Genomic DNA, 18,503 nt, shown 5'->3' on the forward strand with positions numbered 1-18,503 from the left:
AAATGGCATAATCTCCCCATACTCAATTAAGAGGTTGCGGGTTCGAGTCTCCTATCTTTGGTAAAAAAAAAAATGATAATTATAAAAAATTTCAGTTACAAATATTCAAATTCTACAACGTATACATATTAGACTCTTACTACTCTTTATTTCTTAATCTCTTATATTAATTGTCAAAAATTTCTTAAATTTAATATAACATTTTTATATGTTTTTCATTCTCATTCATTCATTTTTTTAATTATTTACAAAAAAAAAGTGCAAGAGGTAGGAAATTAGAATTTCAAGAATTAATGAATGCAAAATACATTACTGTAAAGAATGGTATAAAATTAAAAAAATATTTTAAGTAAAGATTAAAAAATATCAATTTATGTCAAAAACATTTAAAGAATGAAAATAATATTAATATATGCAAACATATAAATAGAATGTAAATAAATAAAAAAATAAAAAATATTTTTTTATAAACAAATTGATTATATAAAATAAAATATAATTGATGATAAGATAGGTATGAAATTAAAAAAATATTTTAAGTAAAGATTAAAAAACATCAATTTATATCACAAACATTTAAAGAATGAAAGTAACATTAATATATGCAAATATATAAATAGATTACAAATAAATAAAAAAATAAAAAAATATTTTTTTATAAACAAATTGCTTTTACTAGTTTTCTCTATTTATTAAACTTAAGTACTGTACTTGAACGTGAAGAAATCTAGGAAAGATTGCCGTGAGAAATAGTACCATCATTTCGATTCAAAATAGGTCTGCCATCGTAGAGCCATGAACTTGGAAGCAACCGCGAATCTATTTCCTTTTTAAGTTCCCACCGATTGAAAAGTACCGATTACTCCTTCCCTTATCTTTATTTCCTTGTCCTTTTCACATTCAGGTAACTCCATGAAAATCTCTCTTTTTCCGCCTCTATGCCTTTCCTTCTCATGTTGTTTGGTTTCCAGAAACTGAATTGATTTGTGAGGAAGCAAAATCAAATCTTGTAAAAATTCTTCTGCTTTCTTGTTCTCTTTCGTGTTGATTAATTTTCCGTCCTTGGATTCTGTTTCTTCTTTGTTTGAATAGTGGCTGAAAACAAGGTTTCTATATCCGAATTGGGATTAGTGCACATTTAGGGCTCGAAAATTCCTCTTCGCTTTCAATTTCTTATTTTTGAGGAAATTGTAATGGCTGCCGCTGCGACTTGCAAGCGATTGGCACAATTGAGAACGAGGTCGGGGATTGCCATGCCCATAACACAATTTTCGAGCTTTGAGGCCTCAAAGTCGTTCTCTTCCAACTCAAGTCTCAGATCATTTTCCCAATTGGTGAAATCAAATGGACAGCGGTTGTTCCTCGTTGATACATTAGTCCTTGTAATTTAAGTTAACCTTCTTACTAATTTTTATTTTTCTCTCTTTTCATTGCCTTTTTGTTCGCTTATTTTGTTTTCTATCTAGTTGCAAATTTGCAATTTTAAGAACGATTGAATATGTTAAGCTGTTATGAGTGGTTTGGTCATAGGTGTAATCGTTTTCTGCTTTCTAGGTTAGGAAACTTGAGGGGCAAGGATTGCCCACAAAGCAGGCTGAGGCGATAACTGATATCATAACTAAACTTTTGAATGACAGCCTGGGATCATTAGTATCAAAAGCAGAGATGCAAAGGGTGAGGCCCATGTTTATATTGTTCTTTATTTGGCTCCTTTATGAAGTTTACTACTCTCTTGGAATCTAAGACACCAAGACATTGCTTTTTTTTTTTTTTAAGACTGAAATGCTCCAAGAGTCCAGCCTGTCCAAATTCAAAGCAGAGGTGCAGAGCTCACAGGTAATTTGTGTTTACATTTAATAGAGAATGAGGGTATGTAAGAGTGGAGTACAGGAGTTTATGTAAAAATTGGTCTATGTAAAAATTGTATTAAGTAATAACGATAACATAAGAAGGAAGGAATTATCTAGCCAAGTAAAGAAATTCTACAAGAAGAAGAGAATACATGAAAAAAAAAAAGAGAAAGAAGAAGAACGCAGAGATAGAGAAAGAGCAAGGAGAAGAAAGTACTTCTCTCTCAGAACGACGATGTAGAGAAGAAGCTCAAATTAGGAAAAATAAGAAGGGATAATAATAGAATAATAAAAAATATCTATGGATAAAAAGAGAAAAATTTTCATAAAAAAAGTCCGTGTCCATCATTGTTCTTCATAAAAGAGTGGATGCAAAAATATAAAAAGCTGTAGTGGAGACAATTTGTTCAGTGTCAATGTCTCTACTTCCAAACACTTTTTAAATATTTGTTTTCTATGTCCCTACCTAAGTGATATTTAGAATATTACTGACTAATGTAGGTGACATAAATTACAGTAATCCATAACAAGGATCCTTTTTATATTTGTGTGTCGATGTTGGGCATTAGGATACATGTGTATCCCACTTTTCTAGCTCTTATTTAGTAATTACAAAGCATCTGTTTTTAGTTGTCATTTTAGACAACAATGATACATTCTATTACATTGATATGATTGTTAAGTTACCTCATTGATGATGTTGGAATGTTGGGCTAACATCTTAGTTCTTTGTCTTTTCAAATGTAGCTAGGTTTCTGATGTTACTTTTATCCTGTTTGACACCAGGATAACTGAAGAATAACATTCAAAGGGAATTATGTTATTTCATAATTACTTATGACTCCTAATTAAAGTAATTATAACAAGATATATATAATTAAATTTTCTTACTTATTTTTCCAGTAGTGTCAATGAAATATGTATGTTAATGTCAACAACATACATTATAAAAGAAATAAATACTCTTAAATTAAATATTTAATAAATAATCAATTTATTTTATCTATTTATTAAAAAGAATAAGTGTTTAGTCATGTAGTATATTCAATCTCTTGCTGTAATAGGATAATATCTTTTTTCTAGCATGCGTGATAATTATGTTAATTGCCAATATATAAATTATGCGTGATAATTATGTTAATTGCCAATATATAAATTGCTTTTTCTAGCATTTGTGTCGGTTTCTTGTGTGGTATTGTATCTTTGAATAATGATTATAATCATCCTCAATGTTCATCTCATTTAATCATTAAATTGATAGTTTTGTTTTATTTTTTTTTCAAAGTGAGAGCTATACATGTTTTCGAGAAATTCTCTATTTGTTTCTTGTGGTATTATGTTTTTAAGTAACGACTGTAATAAGATGAGAGATTTCATTATATTCATATAGATCTATGTCTTGGCATCTTAAAGTAGATACATGGGTTTAGGGACCATGAATAATTCAAATTGTTATTGTTATTGAAACAAATCATGTGGTAAAATATATATATATATATATATATATATATATATATATATATATTGAAAAGTTTGATTTGGTTCTTTGCAATATTAAATTGTGGTTCTAAACTATGGAAACTACTTGGATTCTTGTTATTTTTTTTTTACACTTCTTGTTTTCTCTTCTCATTTTTTCTCATTTTCTAGTTATGTTGAGGTTGTCAATTTGCACTTGTCTTGTGCTATTATATGATGGAAAATTTATAATGTAGGGACATCATTTCTCCTCGCTGCTACATGAGAATGAAAAACTAAGGAATGATATAGAGAAGATGCGCAGTGAATTGAGGTCCATTTTATTTTTAAATCAGCTACTAGTTTCTTTTGTCATTTTATGCTCTTTAAGGTGCAACTTGATGGATTATGATGCAGGTATGAGATAGATAAATTCACAGCTGGACAACGATTGGATTTGAATCTTGAAAGGGGGTAAGAATTAGGAAAGAAAACATGCCACTTTTCAGGCACTATGGAACTTTGTTTCATTGCAATGTCTCATTTTTTTCTTAATACTATAACCAATGGTTCTATGTAAGCGCAGGAGAATAAGGGAGGAATTGTTTGATCAGAATGCCGAAACTGACAATCTGAGTAACAAACTTGACAGAGTAAGAAAACAAGCGAACTTCAAGAAGTACTTCTCAGTTATTATCTTGCCACATCATTTTAATTTTGTTTGTCTTTTTTCTTTTCAATATTGTCCAGGAGGTTAATGCTCTAAGGGCACAGTTAGATGCAGCAAAATATGATGTTATAAAATATTGCATAGGAACCCTTGTCTCAATTTCTACTGTTGGACTTGCTGTTCTCCGCATCTTGATGTAACCAGGTTGTATTCTAATTTAAACACAATAATGGTGTAGTTGATGGGAAGATAATATTGTATGTTTTATAAAGAGCAATTTCACCGAGTCACTGTAATACAGAATTTGAAGTCTGAATTTTACTTTATCACTTTAAGATAGTTGTCATTGACCAAGGTAGACAAAATCGCGAGTTGGCTCGCGAAAATGTACGAGTTTATGTTTCTTCTCTCTCTCCGTCACGCTTCTACTATTTGAGTCGCTGGAGTTGCTTATGCACAGAAACGCCGGGAAAAGTCGCAGAGTCGTCGGAATCGCGGTTCTGCCGATGACCTATGTTTTGAGAAGAAAGTTGACCCAAAGCTTAGTTTTGTTGTGCAATGCAAAATCCAACTTGGATCTGAAGCATAATCTGCTAAGAAGGTGTTGGAACCTTAGGTGTTCTTCCTTTTTTCCCTTTCTTTGCTTCTAATGTGTTTAATACACCATGTCTTTTTTTCTATTTCATCACTTTGATAGGTGTTATTCTATTAGAAGAGGAATAAGGATATGTCTAGAAATAAGTTTATTGTTTTGAACAAAAACAATAAGAGGTAGTACAGAGTTAAGATGGTGATGTGGAAAATGAAAATTTTGGAAGAAAAGTAAATATGGAAGAGGCGTTGAAGAAGAGATTGTTGGAGAAGAGATTGGCGATGGAACTGAAATGATTAATAAAATTGGTTTATTTTATTTTATTTTTCTTTTGAAAACTTTAAAACTCTTTTTCTTTTTCTTTTCTTTTTGAATTCGGTTGTTTTTTCTTTATGAATATCTCTTATTGATTTTTTTTTCATATCCTTTAGGTAGTATTTGTTTTGAGGTACTGAGACGGAAACTAGGAGACTAAGACTCAGTATTTTAGTACCTCAAAAAAGTGAGGACACAGGTAGGGGTGACAAATGGGCCTAAACTTGCCGGGCTGGTCCACATAACTTGCCAAAAATGGTAGGTTGGGCTGGAAAATTGAGACCGCCACACATTAAAAGCCCGCCTAACTCGTACTGCTTAAACCGTGGGCTTTGACGGGTCGTGGCGGGCTTCTCCCCCAGGCTTCGTATTTTTTTAAAGATGTTCTAATTTAGTATTTTGGATTATGTTTTACGTTTGATCGATTATGTTCTAAACTTGTAGATGTTTAATTATATATTTTGGACAATATTTATTTTACTTTAAACAATAGTGGTTTTATTATTTTGTTTCAAAAAATTTGGTTTATTTTTATATTTATTACATATTTATAATTATAAAGATTTTAATGTTTGTTAATTTAGAAATTATAATTTTTTTTTATGTCTTTATAAGTTATAAATTTATTGAAAAAATTGTAAAATTATATATATTAATACTTTTTTTTGGTAATTTTTATTATTTAATACTTAATAGTAAAAAAAAAAAAAGCAAATTTGGTGGATTTAGCCCACTAGCCCGCCAGTCCGCTGTTAGGCGGGGTGGGGTGAGATTTTTGGACCGCCTCATTAGGCGGGACGGGACGGGCTTCCCCACTTGCCACCCCTAGACGTAGGAGACTGAAATTTTTAGGGACGGAGACTGAAACTTTAATAACATTTTATATCTAAAATACTCGCATTTCAATTAATTAATTCCAACTTTACCGTTTATACAAATTAAATTAGAGATTCATTCTTATTTCAGTCTCTGTCTCCCACTTTATAACAAACACAATACTGAGACTTATTTCAGTCTCAAAACGCTACCTTATTCATTATTTGCTTTATTGCTTTTGGTTAAATGAGCCTTATCCATTGTTCAAGTTGTGTCTTAGACTTACAGCATATATGTATGATATAATTATGAATCACTTAAGTAAAAAAAAAAATTATGAACTACTAAATTATTTTTTGTTAAACATAATTTGAGAATTAATTATGAAATTCATTTTTATTTGTTAATTTTTTTATATATTTTTTTATTTTTTTTTATAATTTATGAATCATGTTTTCGTTTCATCTTACGATAATATGAGTTATGATTTTATCGTAGTTGTCCGAGTTAAAGTAAAGACTACGAATTCATTACCTTCGTCATTGTTACTACCAATTGTCTAATGCCATTTCTCAAATTCTATCTATCATATCTTGGTCTTTGAGGCTTCTTCCTAATAAATTCAAAATATATCACACAATATAGGTTATTTCTGTGACGATTTAAAATATAATTTCCTCTTTTAATATATGAATACCTTCATAAATTAAAGTCTAGGTTTAATTTTAAATAGGAGTGTTGCATCTTCTTTCAATTTAATACAGCCCAGTTTATCCTTGAAGTCTTGTAATTTAGTAGTTGAGTGATTAGTTCTTATGGACCCAAAAAAAAAAAAAGAAAGAATAAAAATAAAAATAAAGGAAAAAATATTACGTAATTCAATAGTTATCTAGTTTAAGTTTAGGCTCGAGTCCGGATTCCGGATATAGTAATACAATCCTGTTAGGTAACTAAGAGGAGGTCCAGCTAACTCCTGCCAACTCCTATTAGGTTGGGCCCTAAAGCCCATTAACCAGAAAAAAACATTCCTCAATTATCCCTCATTATCCTAATTCATCCTAATTCAAAAATTACTGTTGATCTTTTGACCTACCTCTATTTTCACCGCCATCGTTCTTCTTCACCTTACCACCAAGGTTCTGAAAACCAGTTTGAACCGGCCAGTCGAATCGGTCAAACTGTGAACCGAAGGGAAAAGCGGTTCGGACAATAGGCAAAATCGCAGATTTTAAAAACCGTGATCAAACTGGCGAACCATTCGGTCGAACCAAACAGTGACCCGACCGGTTTTTGGAGAACACACCTAAACGTCGCCGTTTTTCACTGATTCACTCACTGAACAAGCAATCCCTAATCTAATCTTACTCCATCGCGCAAGCCCTAGCCCCTCTAATCGATCTCGATTCTCCTCTCCATCTCTCACACACACTTAGTCCACGGAGGAGGGCTACCTCTCAAGTCTCAATCTCATCGAGCTTACCTCCGTTCAGCCACTGCCTCGTGCTGCCGCCGTCATCGTTCCTTCAAACAGCCACCGCCTCGTGCTCGCTCACTCCCCCTCCATCGCGCAGCAGCCATCGCAACCTTCGAAGCCACCGTCTACTCCACCAGTCTTGCATGCTCTGTCTCCCGCGGTGCTCTCGGTGTCTCTGTCTCCCTTGGTCACTCGGTGTCTCTGGCTCTGTCTCTCAGTGCCTCTGTCCCCCTCCGAACCATTGGCTCTTGCATGCTCTGTAGGTAATTTTTTTAATTAACTATGAATTTATGATTGAACTCTGATATAGTGAAGCTCTGTGAACTCTGAATTTATGATTGGCTGATATAGTGAAGCTATGTGAACTCTGATTCAAGTAATTCAACTGTGAACTGAAATGGTGATATAGTGATATAGTTTTTTTGTGAACTGTGAAGTGTGAACTGATACAGTGATTGAATAAATAATTGAATATTATTCTTGTTATTTTGATTTTCAGTTTTAATTGATATTATAAACTTGTTAATTTGATGAATTATTGTTTTGGTGTTGTTCTTGACCTTTTGATTGTTATATTGTGTTTTGCAGTTTTTGATTTAATAAATTGTTCATTGAGTGGAAGACGAAAACCTGCCATGATAAACCTACTCCTGCCATGTTAAACCTGTCATGTTAAACCTATTCAATTCATTTCATTCTTGGCATTCATAACAAGGATTTTCATTTCATTGCAAGAGTGGTGGCACATCTTGATGAAGCTATAATGATGTAAGCATGGATAAATCACAAGCTTGATTTCTAACATACTTTATTCCGCAAACAGAAAATTCACATAACAAAAAAAAAAAAAAGAAGAAAGAAAACACATGAAGCTTTGCATGGCCTCTGATCTCCTCTGGTTGTTCTGTTAGGCATATCCATAAACAAGTCTCGCAAGCCACAACGGTTTAGATAAGTGAGGGATTAAGGTAGCAAAACTACAATAAGTTATGGTGGATTTTGATGATTGATGATAAACTTGGATGTTGTCATTTTATGTTTGGTTGGTTGTTTTTGTTATTTGATTTTTGAGTTTGTATTTGAATGAGATTATAACATTCTGGTTTATGTAGTACTTTTAATTTGGATAATATTTTAAAATTTATATTAGACTATAGTTATGTTTTAGTGTGTTTATTTATATTTTATTTATTATTTTATTATAAAACGGTTTTTCGGTTCAATCACGGTCAAACCGGTTGAACCTATAAACCAGTGAACCAGTAGCTAAAGCGGTTTGATGACTGGTTCAATTTTCAGAACCTTGCTTACCACGCATGACGGCTGCGCACTGACCAGCCACCTCCGCAGACCATCTCCGTTGCTGCCGACAACTCCGTTGAGAGCACCTCCGCCGCTTCCTGTGAAGGTTACCATCGTCACCTATTCGAGAGCAATTGGTCATCTTCAGAAGCGCAGTTCAGTGCCACCGCTGCTGATTCCAATGCAGGTTATTGTCGAAGTGTGGAGTCCTCCTCTTCCAAAACCAGCAACATTGCACCGTCATCTCCATTCGTCCATCGAGCCGTGCCTCCCCCTGCTCTGCGTCCACGTCATGTTAGGTCTCATTGTCTCCCGTCGCGAGCAGCTACTCCTAATTCAACCCAGTGTTTAGTAGTTTTTTTTATGTATTTTCCTTGATTTTTGTAGAATTAGTAGTTCATATGGATGTTATTTGATGAAAGCAGGTTTTCTGGTAAGAAGGTTTTTTGGGTTTTAATTTAAAATGGATGGTTCTGTTATTTTCATGGTTCAAAATCTATATAAAATGGTTAGTTTGTGATATTCATTGAGTTTGTTCAAGTAATGGATGTTCCATGATTTCATTTGACTGATTGATGTTGCTTTTGAATGATTTTAGATGTTCTTAGTGTTGTACTTTGATTTTTGTTGAATTAGTGGTTTAGATATTTCATGCTACCGGTTCTGACTGCTTTGCTTGATATCCCTTTTTATAGGCTTGTGAATGTGTCTTTCTTATGGTTGCGGATGCTTCTTCATTTTCTAGATTTGATATTATATTGACGTTTCTTTTTTGTTAGAATGATGTTTGTTCTGTGACTTACTGAATGGTTTTGTATGTTTTGCTAGATTTATGTGGATTGAAAGTTTTGGAAAAAAAAGTTAGTAATAAGGAAGTTCAATTATTTCCAAAATGAAATTCTTTTTTGTCATAAAATTAGGTTTGAATGTGGTCATTTTAGTTTATTTTTGGTTGAATTGACATTGGTTTATAATTTAATCCTTCAAAATAAATATTATTTTTAAATTTTAATAATTTATAAATTAGTTTGTATTTATTATACGCTTTAAGTATTTATAAAAAATAAAAATAGCAATCATAGAAATAGAAAATATATTGTAGTTAATAAAATATTTTTTTAAATTTGTAAATATAATTTACTTTTATAAAAATATTATGTATAGAAGATAATATATTTTAAACTTTATTAGGTTTGACCGAAACTGGATCAGGTTAAACCGATTTTGAACAGGTTTAACTAAATTAATTGCTTAACTGGTTTAAATGATGATCCAATCTTTTTTTTTTATTTTCATCAGGGCCCAAGACTCCAATAAAACACAGCAACTACTCAAACAAAGTTCTGGGAAACTTTACCCATCTCCTATCAGCATCAATGGTTGAAACAAGAAACGGTGGAGGAGTGTTGAAACAAAGAACTCTATGATCCACATCCTGAGCTCGCTTTGCTAGGATGTCCACAACAAAGTTAGCCTCTCGAAAAATATGCGAAATATGAAAATCACCATGGCCCACGAGTAGCTCCTTGATATCACGAATGAGCGAAGTGCTCGAATGGAGCTCTGTGTCTTGCCTTCCTATCAATTAAACTGCGCATGCTGAATCTGACTACACTTTCACATTAGTAATCCCAATCTCAATAGCAATTTTTAATCCCACATAGATCTCCCAAAGTTCTGCCATTATGATAGTGATTTTTCTAATCTTCATCATGAACATAGCTACCATTTTCCCGGTTGAACCATCAAGATTTAGCTTAAAACAGCCTTCGTTTGGGGGTTCCCACCCAATGTCTTCCACTTTTTTATACCGAAGAGCTCCTTGGTGCACGGAATTGTGATCACACTTTTCACAACTCCGGTACAACTAACAAGCAAGTGCACTGGGTCGTCCAAGTAATACCTTACGCGAGTAAGGGTCGATCCCACGGAGATTTCCGGCGTCAAGCAAGTTATGGTTATCCTGTAAATCTTAGTCAGGCGGATTCAAATGGTTATGAGGTTTTGATAATTAAAAGATAAATAAAACATAAAATAAAATAAGATACTTATGTAATTCATTGGTGGAAATTTCAGATAAGCGTTTGGAGATGCTTTGTTGCTTCTGAACCTCTGCTTTCCTATTGTCTTCATCCAATCATGCGTGCTCCCTTCCATGGCAAGCTGTATGTTGGTGGATCACCGTTGTCAATGGCTACCATCCGTCCCCTCAGTGAAAATGGTCCAGGTACAGTTTCTGTACGGCTAATCAACTGTCGGATCTCTCGTTTCGGATGAAAAATACCAGGCACAGCTATCGCATGGCTAATCATCTGTCGGTTCTCACTTGTGTCGGAATAGGATCTCTCTATCCTTTTGCACACTGTCACTGCGCCCAACATTCGTGAGTTTGAAGCTCGTCACAGTCATCCCGTCCCAGATCCTACTCGGAATCTACAACAAACAAGGCTTTTCGCAACGGTCAAAAACCGTTGCCGTATATTGAAAAACCGTTCCCTAAACTTTAGGCAACGCTTTGGCAACGGTTTTTTACTTGTGGTATATGCGGCCGTTGCCAATGCTCGAAGGCAACGGTTTTTTACCTAAGGCAACAGTAACCAAAAAACCGTTGCCAAAGTTACTGGTATAGGCAATGGTTTTGAAAACAAATTTTAAACAACGGTTTCAAACCGTTACTCGAGAAACAACGGTTTTAAATCGTTCTTTTTCATGATACAACAGTTTAAAACCGTACCTGGATAGGCAACGGTTTTAAACTGTAGTAGTTTTGTTATCCACAACAGCAACGGTTTTAAAACATTACCGTTGGTGTCATTTTTTGGTAATGGTTTTTGTACCGTTGCCAATTTATAGTTGTCTAAGACAACAGTTTAAAAGCGTTACCATTGATTTTTTTGGCAACAGTTTTAAAACCCTTGCCATTTTATAGTCATCTAAGACAACGGTTTTAAAGCATTACCGTCGGTGTCGTTTTTTGGCAACGGTTTTAACACCGTTGTCCTTTGTAACTTTTGACAACGATTTTTCGTAATATATAATTCTTTATTTACAACAGTAGTTTTCTCGTGAATGAAATTAATTTCATTTTTTTAAATTATTTAGAGTCAATAAATAATCTAAACTATTTGAATAAAGTCACTAAAGAAAAATAATTGAATATTTTTCATCAAATTTGACTTATAAAAATTGTTGTAAGATCCACAATCACATTCAAAATACCACAATACTATCATGACAACATCGAACTATATCATCTAATGTAGCAAAAAATATAACAAAGAAGAGTTGAAATAGCTAACAATAATAATATTCTCACTTGAACAGATTCCCAAATGGCTTCTTTATCTTTAATCCCCTTTCAATTTGTGTAAATTAATGGACAAAAATCTAAATTCCTTGCCACTGTGCCCAAAATTTTGCTCAAGTTGTTTACAGTTTCATCAGTAGGACCAATTGCCTCTCCTTCAATATCTATAATAATTTCTTCTCTATCTTCCAACGGTCTTGCATGAATCTTCAAGCATTGTGTAGGTCCTCGTGTTTTCTTCACTGTTGTCTCTATACAAAGATACTAATTAAATTCCATCCCTCTTATTGATTTATAAGATATTTAATTGAAAAAAAACTAAAGCAACAAATTACCAAATTCAATTCACAAATTGAAATTCAATTAACACACAAATTTTTGGAAATTTCGGCAACATTATGGCAGTAAATAGGATGTTTCTGAATTTAAAAAAAATCAACCCATACGAACTCACTAAAATCAAATCAGCACTAATAAAACAGCTCAGAATAAGGCCATCAGCATCATTGCTCAATCAAAACAAGGCATGAAATCAGCCATTAACAAGGATAAAGCAGCACTAAACAGCAAAATCAACCCATATGAACTCACTAAAATCAAATCAGCACTAATAAAACAGCTCAGAATAAGGCCATCAGCATCATTGCTCAATCAAAACAAGGCATGAAATCAGCCATTAACAAGGATAAAGCAGCACTAAACATCAAAATCAACCCATATGAACTCACAAAAACCAAATCAGCACTAATAAAACAGCTCTAAATAAGAACATCATCATCATTGCTCAATCAAAACAAGGCATGAAATCAGCCATTAACAAGGATAAAGCAGCACTAAACAGCAAAATAACCCATATGAACTCTCTAAAATCAAATTAGCACTAATAAAACAGCTCAGAATAAGGCCATCATCATCATTGCACAATCAAAACAAGGCATGAAATCAGCCATTAACAAGGATAAAGCAGCACTAAACAGCAAAATCAACCCATATGAACTCTCTAAAATCAAATTAGCACTAATAAAATAGCTCAGAATAAGGCCATCATCATCATTGCTCAATCAAAACAAGGCATGAAATCAGCCATTAACAAGGATAAAGCAGCACTAAACAAGGCCATCATCATCATTGCTCAAATAAAACAAGGCATGAAATCAGCTATTAACAAGGATAAAGCAGCACTAAACAGCAAAATCAACCCACATGAACTCACTAAAATCAAATCAGCACTAATAAAACAGCTCAGAATAAGGCCATCATCATCATTGCTCAATCAAAACAAGGCATGAAATCAGCCATTAACAAGGATAAAGCAGCACTAAACAGCAAAATCAACCTATATGAACTCTCTAAAATCAAATCAGCACTAATAAAATAGCTCAGAATAAGGCCATCAGCATCATTGCTCAATCAAAACAAGGCATGAAATCAATCATTAACAAGGATAAAGCAGCACTAAACATTAAAATCAACCCATATGAACTCTCTAAAATCAAATTAGCACTAATAAAACAGCTCTAAATAAGGCCATCATCATCATTGCTCAATCAAAACAAGGCATGAAATCAGCCATTAACAAGGATAAAGCAGCACTAAACAGCAAAATCAACCCATATGAACTCACTAAAACCAAATCAGCACTAATAAAATAGCTCAGAATAAGGACATCATCATCATTGCTCAATCAAAACAAGGCATGAAATCAGCCATTAACAAGGATAAAGCAGCACTAAACAGCAAAATCAACCCATATGAACTCACTAAAACCAAATCAGCACTAATAAAACAGCTCAGAATAAGGCCATCATCATCATTGCTCAATCAAAACAAGGCATGAAATCAGCCATTAACAAGAATAAAGTAGCACTAAACAGCAAAATCAACCCATATGAACTCTCTAAAACCAAATCAGCACTAATAAAATAGCTCAGAATAAGGCCATCATCATCATTGCTCAATCAAAACAAGGCATGAAATCAGCCATTAACAAGGATAAAGCAGCACTAAACAGCAAAATCAACCCATATGAACTCACTAACACCAAATCAGCACTAATAAAACAGCTCAGAATAAGGCCATCATCATCATTGCACAATCAAAACAAGGCATGAAATCAGCCATTAACAAGGATAAAGCAGCACTAAATAGCAAAATCAACCCATATGAACTCTCTAAAATCAAATCAGCACTAATAAAATAGCTCAGAATAAGGCCATCATCATCATTGCTCAATCAAAACAAGGCATGAAATCAGCCATTAACAAGGATAAAGCAGCACTAAACAGTAAAATCAACCCATATGAACTCACTAAAATCAAATCAGCACTAATAAAACAGCTCAGAATAAGGCCATCATCATCATTGCTCAATCAAAACAAGGCATGAAATCAGCCATTAACAAGGATAAAGTAGCACTAAACAGCAAAATCAACCTATATGAACTCTCCAAAATCAAATCAGCACTAATAAAACAGCTCAGAATAAGGCCATCAGCATCATTGCTCAATCAAAACAAGGCATGAAATCAACCATTAACAAGGATAAAGCAGCACTAAACAGCAAAATCAATCTATATGAACTCACTAAAATCAAATCAGCACTAATAAAACAGCTCAGAATAAGGCCATCATTTGACAACATCAAAGTAAATAGTAGAAATTAAGAATAATATCAGGAGTCTTTAACTCAACTGTAAACGTAAAAGTAACAACAATTGATGGACAAATTGCCAAGAGACAAGAAATCTATAACCTATTTTAACTCAACCCCAAAGCTAGCTCAAAGGCAAAGAATGTCTCACATTTATAAACCACCTAGAAACCTCATCTTTGAATGATGTTGGATTTGTAATGCTGGCAATGTTCATTACCTCACAAAGGTCACCAGAAATCTGCTTAGATTTTGCTTGTAAAGTCGTATGGTACTCACGCAACAAGCACTGGTCAAGAGTTTAAAATCTACCCTCTCGTATCTGCATCAGTTAGACGGTTTACATTATAGTAAGCAGCTTTTCGTATGGAAGGAAGAAAGCATAGTAATCAAGAACTCAAATGAGTTTTTACAAGAAAAAGAAACTCATTGATCTCAGGGAAACCTTCAAGCTCAATGGCGAAGCTTCTTTAAGTCTATTTAGGGTAGAAATGCACCATGCATCATTTGTTTCACTTGCCACTCTTTCCTAATGGAAATTTAAGTAATTAGATGGAAAAAGAAACCGTGAACTGTTACCAGAAAGTTAAGCCACTCACAATAGATAGATGTTAATCAAGACTAGCTGGTACAAATAGAGTTAACAAGATAAGAGACTACAACTAAAAGCAACACTAAAGACATTTTAGCAGCAGAATAAATGAAATTCTAAGATAAAGTTGTGCTAGAGGTACTTAAATTTAATGGAAGATGTAAAACTCACCAAAGAATCAACAATCTGTTCCATTGTGTCATGGCAAAAGCATTTATCTACAATTTCAATCCTGAAGAAAATGAAAAGTAGAAAAAAGGGCTATCTTAAACTGTGAATCAGAATATAAGAAACAAAGTTAGTAAAGAGAGCATCTAAATAGCTATAGGAATTTTTCATTTTCAGAGAACCAGTTTCCAAATCAAAATCAGAACAACATTAGACATGTATCTTCTCAACACACTCTTGCAGACTACAGCATACACATATCAACATGTTCTACCTTACTATCGTAAAATCAACAAGAGGCACAACCAGTCACACATTTAATCTACAACCAAAATCCATTGCATATAAAGCATTCAACTATTCGTAATAATCCAGTAAACTTTTTAGGCATTCAAAGTTTAAAATATTTAATTTAATAAAATATTCCCTACCTCGATGTCACAACTCGCGAAAATCACTAAACGCAGCAGCTCCATCAGTGGTTCCAATACCAGCTCCCATGGCAGCAGCAGTAGTGATTCTGGGCAGCTCCAGTGCTGGTTCCCGGCGGCTGAGGACTCCGGCAACTTGCAGAACCTAGAGGCGAGGCAGAACAGAGCCGTTTTCCTCAAATCCCAAGTAGCAGCTTCCCTGTTTCCTTTTCCATTCACGTTCCTCTCCATGGCCAAGATGAAACAACGAATTGAACGGCGGCATAGCCAGGATGCAACGGTGGTGGCTCCCTTTCCCTGGACCCTGGCTCATGCGTAGTTCTTTCTCTCCGCAACATGAAAGTGACGGAAATGGAAGCTTCTATGATAGAAACGAACGCGACGGCGACGGCAGCGGCTCAGCGACCCCTCGACGGCTCCTTCTCCTTTCTCGCACGATGATGGCGACCGCTCAACGGAGGCGACAACGCAGTGGCGTTGCGGGGTTAGCGCGGCTTTTCTTCTCCATCCCTCACTCTCCCTTTGCGGACTCTCTTTCTCCTTCGGGCTTGGAAACGACGGCGACGGCGGCACCTAACCCGCCGGCGCCGTCCTCTTCTCCTTTCTCCTCTCTTGTCCGTGTGTGTGTATGTGTTCCTCCTCTCTTGTCTGTGTGTGTGTATGTGTTACGCTTATGAGTGGCGGGTTGTGTGGGGGGGGGGGGGTGTTTAGGGTTTTTTATTTAATTTTGGAATTTAGTTAGGAATGAGAGATTTTATAAAAGGATATAGATAAAATAGATATATTAATAAAAATGGGTGGATAGAATAATAATTTTAAAATCTAATATACTATATTAAAATTATTTAAAAATATTATTTATCAATCTATTGCTGAATTCAAATAATTATTTCTAACAAAAAATATATATTTGTTATAACAAAATAATTATTTATAATAAAAATATATAATATTTATTATAAATTTATTTTAATTTTATTTTTTTCAAAAATAATATTTGCTACATAATAATCAATAATAGATATATAATATTTATTTTAAAATTATTTTAATTTTATTTCTTTATATTAATATTTGTTATATATTTAAAATAAAAATATATAATATTTATTATAAATTTATTTTAGCCTTATGTGTTCAAAATATAATATTTTTTATATATTTATAATAATATATAATATTTATAATAAATTTATTTTAATTTTATTTTTTAAAATAATATTTGTTATTTATTTATAACAATAGTTTTTGAGTATTTTATAAATTCAGTATTTATAGAAAAAATAGTTTCAATTTATATAATTATCTGAAATTATTTTTATTAGTATTGTTTAATTTGTACAATTATTTAAATAATATTAGAAAATGGTTGTTTCATAAATAATTGTTGTAATGGTTGTAAAACCGTTCTTTAAAATAGTCAAAGAGAACGGTTTTATTTTGTTACTATAGCATAATGAAAAAATGAACTTCAACAACAACACTGTAAAAACCGTTGTCTAAGACCATCTAATGGAACGGTTTTAAAGTGTAGCATTTCGGCAACGGTTTTAATGCGTTTCTTTTGTACAATTCTTTAAACAACAATAAAAAACCGTTGTTTAAAACCAAATCATGGTAACGGTTATAAAACCGTTCTTTAAAATAGTCAAAGAGAACGGTTTTATTTTGTTGCTAGAAATTGATGAAAAACTGAATTCAATAGTAACACTTTAAAAAACCGTTGTCTAAACCTATCTAAGAGAACGATTTTAAGGCGTTGCGAAATTTGGCATTTCTAAAGGCCATATTTGTTGTAGTATCTCAGGAATGCTGCCAATTGGTTCTAGCCTCTACCACGAAGGTTCTAATCTCACGGATTCGAATGCTCTGTTGTCAGGAGAGGCAAGTCAAATCCGTGGATCAGAGACCCAAGAGACTATACTCCAGCTGTCGTCCAATGACTACGTTGAACATCATGTAGACCGCTTGTGGTTGTCAGGCACGCGCATCTTGGCTAAGCGAGTAACGAAGATAGTGGGTGATTGTCACGGGTCACCCCTTCATTCTGACTTAACTAAATTAAGTACGAGAGTATATCTTGGAGAAGAAGCCAGCGTGAATTGAAAGAGAAACAATAGTACTTGCAGTAATTCATGAAGAACAGCAGAGCTCCGCACCTTAATCTATGAGGTGTAGAAACTCCACCGTAGAAAATACATAAGAGAAAAAAGGTCTAATGGCCAGCCTCCCAAATGTAACATAAAAGTCCAAAGATTGATAAGATGATCGATATGAATACAATAGTAAAAAGTGCTATTTATACTAAACTAGTTACTAAGGATTACAGAAATTGAGTAACTAAGTGCAGATAGTGCAGAAATCCACTTCTGGGGTCCACTTGGTGTGTGTTTGGGCTGAGCATTGAGCTTTACATGTGCATAGGCCTTTTCTAGAGTTAAACGCCAACTTGGATGCCAGTTTGGGCGTTTAACTCCAGTTCTGGTGTTTTACACGAGAAAAGGGTCTCTGGCTGGTGTTTAAACACCAGTTTGGGCCATTAAATCTCAGGAAAAGTATGGACTATTATACATTGCTGGAAAGTCCAAGATGTCTAATTTCCAACGCAATTGAGAGCGTGCCAATTGGGCTTCTGTAGCTCCAGAAAATCCACTTCGAGGGCAGGAGGGTCAGAATCCAACAGCATCTGCAGTCCTTTCTCAGCCTCTGAATCAGACTTTTGCTCAGATCCCTCAATTTTAGCCAGAAAATACCTAAAATTACAGAAAAACACACAAACTCATAGTAAAGTCCAAAATATGATTTTTGCATAAAAACTAATAAAAATATAATAAAAAGTAACTAAAACATATTAAAAACTACCTAAAAACAATGCCAAA

The 18,503-nt window shown here is 33.8% G+C and overlaps 2 protein-coding genes and 1 long non-coding RNA gene across 8 annotated transcripts; 2 read left to right on the forward strand and 1 right to left on the reverse strand.

Moving 5' to 3' along the window:
* Positions 1–694: 694 nt before the first annotated feature.
* LOC107623678 (protein FMP32, mitochondrial) lies at positions 695–4,888 on the forward strand. 2 transcript variants are annotated; one of them, XM_016326025.3, is made up of 8 exons: positions 695–904; positions 1,093–1,382; positions 1,555–1,674; positions 1,777–1,836; positions 3,566–3,642; positions 3,726–3,782; positions 3,895–3,961; positions 4,059–4,888. In XM_016326025.3, the coding sequence occupies exons 2-8, from the start codon at positions 1,194–1,196 to the stop codon at positions 4,176–4,178; spliced, it is 690 nt and encodes a 229-aa protein (XP_016181511.1). In that variant the 5' UTR covers positions 695–904; positions 1,093–1,193; the 3' UTR covers positions 4,179–4,888. The 2 variants fall into 2 exon arrangements, with proteins under 2 accessions (XP_016181511.1, XP_020968713.1); XM_021113054.2 differs by lacking the exon at positions 695–904 and having other exon boundaries at positions 1,056–1,382.
* A 2,212-nt stretch (positions 4,889–7,100) lies between these two features.
* LOC107624234 (uncharacterized) lies at positions 7,101–9,048 on the forward strand. Its single transcript, XM_016326717.3, has 2 exons — positions 7,101–7,438; positions 8,475–9,048. The coding sequence occupies exons 1-2, from the start codon at positions 7,428–7,430 to the stop codon at positions 8,827–8,829; spliced, it is 366 nt and encodes a 121-aa protein (XP_016182203.1). The 5' UTR covers positions 7,101–7,427; the 3' UTR covers positions 8,830–9,048.
* A 2,570-nt stretch (positions 9,049–11,618) lies between these two features.
* LOC107624233 (uncharacterized) lies at positions 11,619–16,318 on the reverse strand. Of its 5 annotated transcripts, none has more exons than XR_015902981.1 (5): positions 15,625–16,318; positions 15,197–15,257; positions 14,847–14,962; positions 14,654–14,755; positions 11,619–12,035 (listed from the first exon to the last, which is right to left on the reverse strand). It is a non-coding gene; the product is annotated as an uncharacterized LOC107624233 (long non-coding RNA). The 5 variants fall into 5 exon arrangements; XR_015902987.1 differs by having other exon boundaries at positions 14,585–14,755; positions 14,879–14,962; positions 15,625–16,311; XR_015902965.1 differs by having other exon boundaries at positions 14,879–14,962; positions 15,625–16,270.
* Positions 16,319–18,503: the final 2,185 nt, after the last annotated feature.

The sequence above is a fragment of the Arachis ipaensis genome, chromosome B10 (assembly GCF_059453495.1).
Source record: "Arachis ipaensis isolate K30076 ecotype BB chromosome B10, ASM5945349v1, whole genome shotgun sequence".
Lineage (NCBI taxonomy): Eukaryota > Viridiplantae > Streptophyta > Magnoliopsida > Fabales > Fabaceae > Arachis > Arachis ipaensis.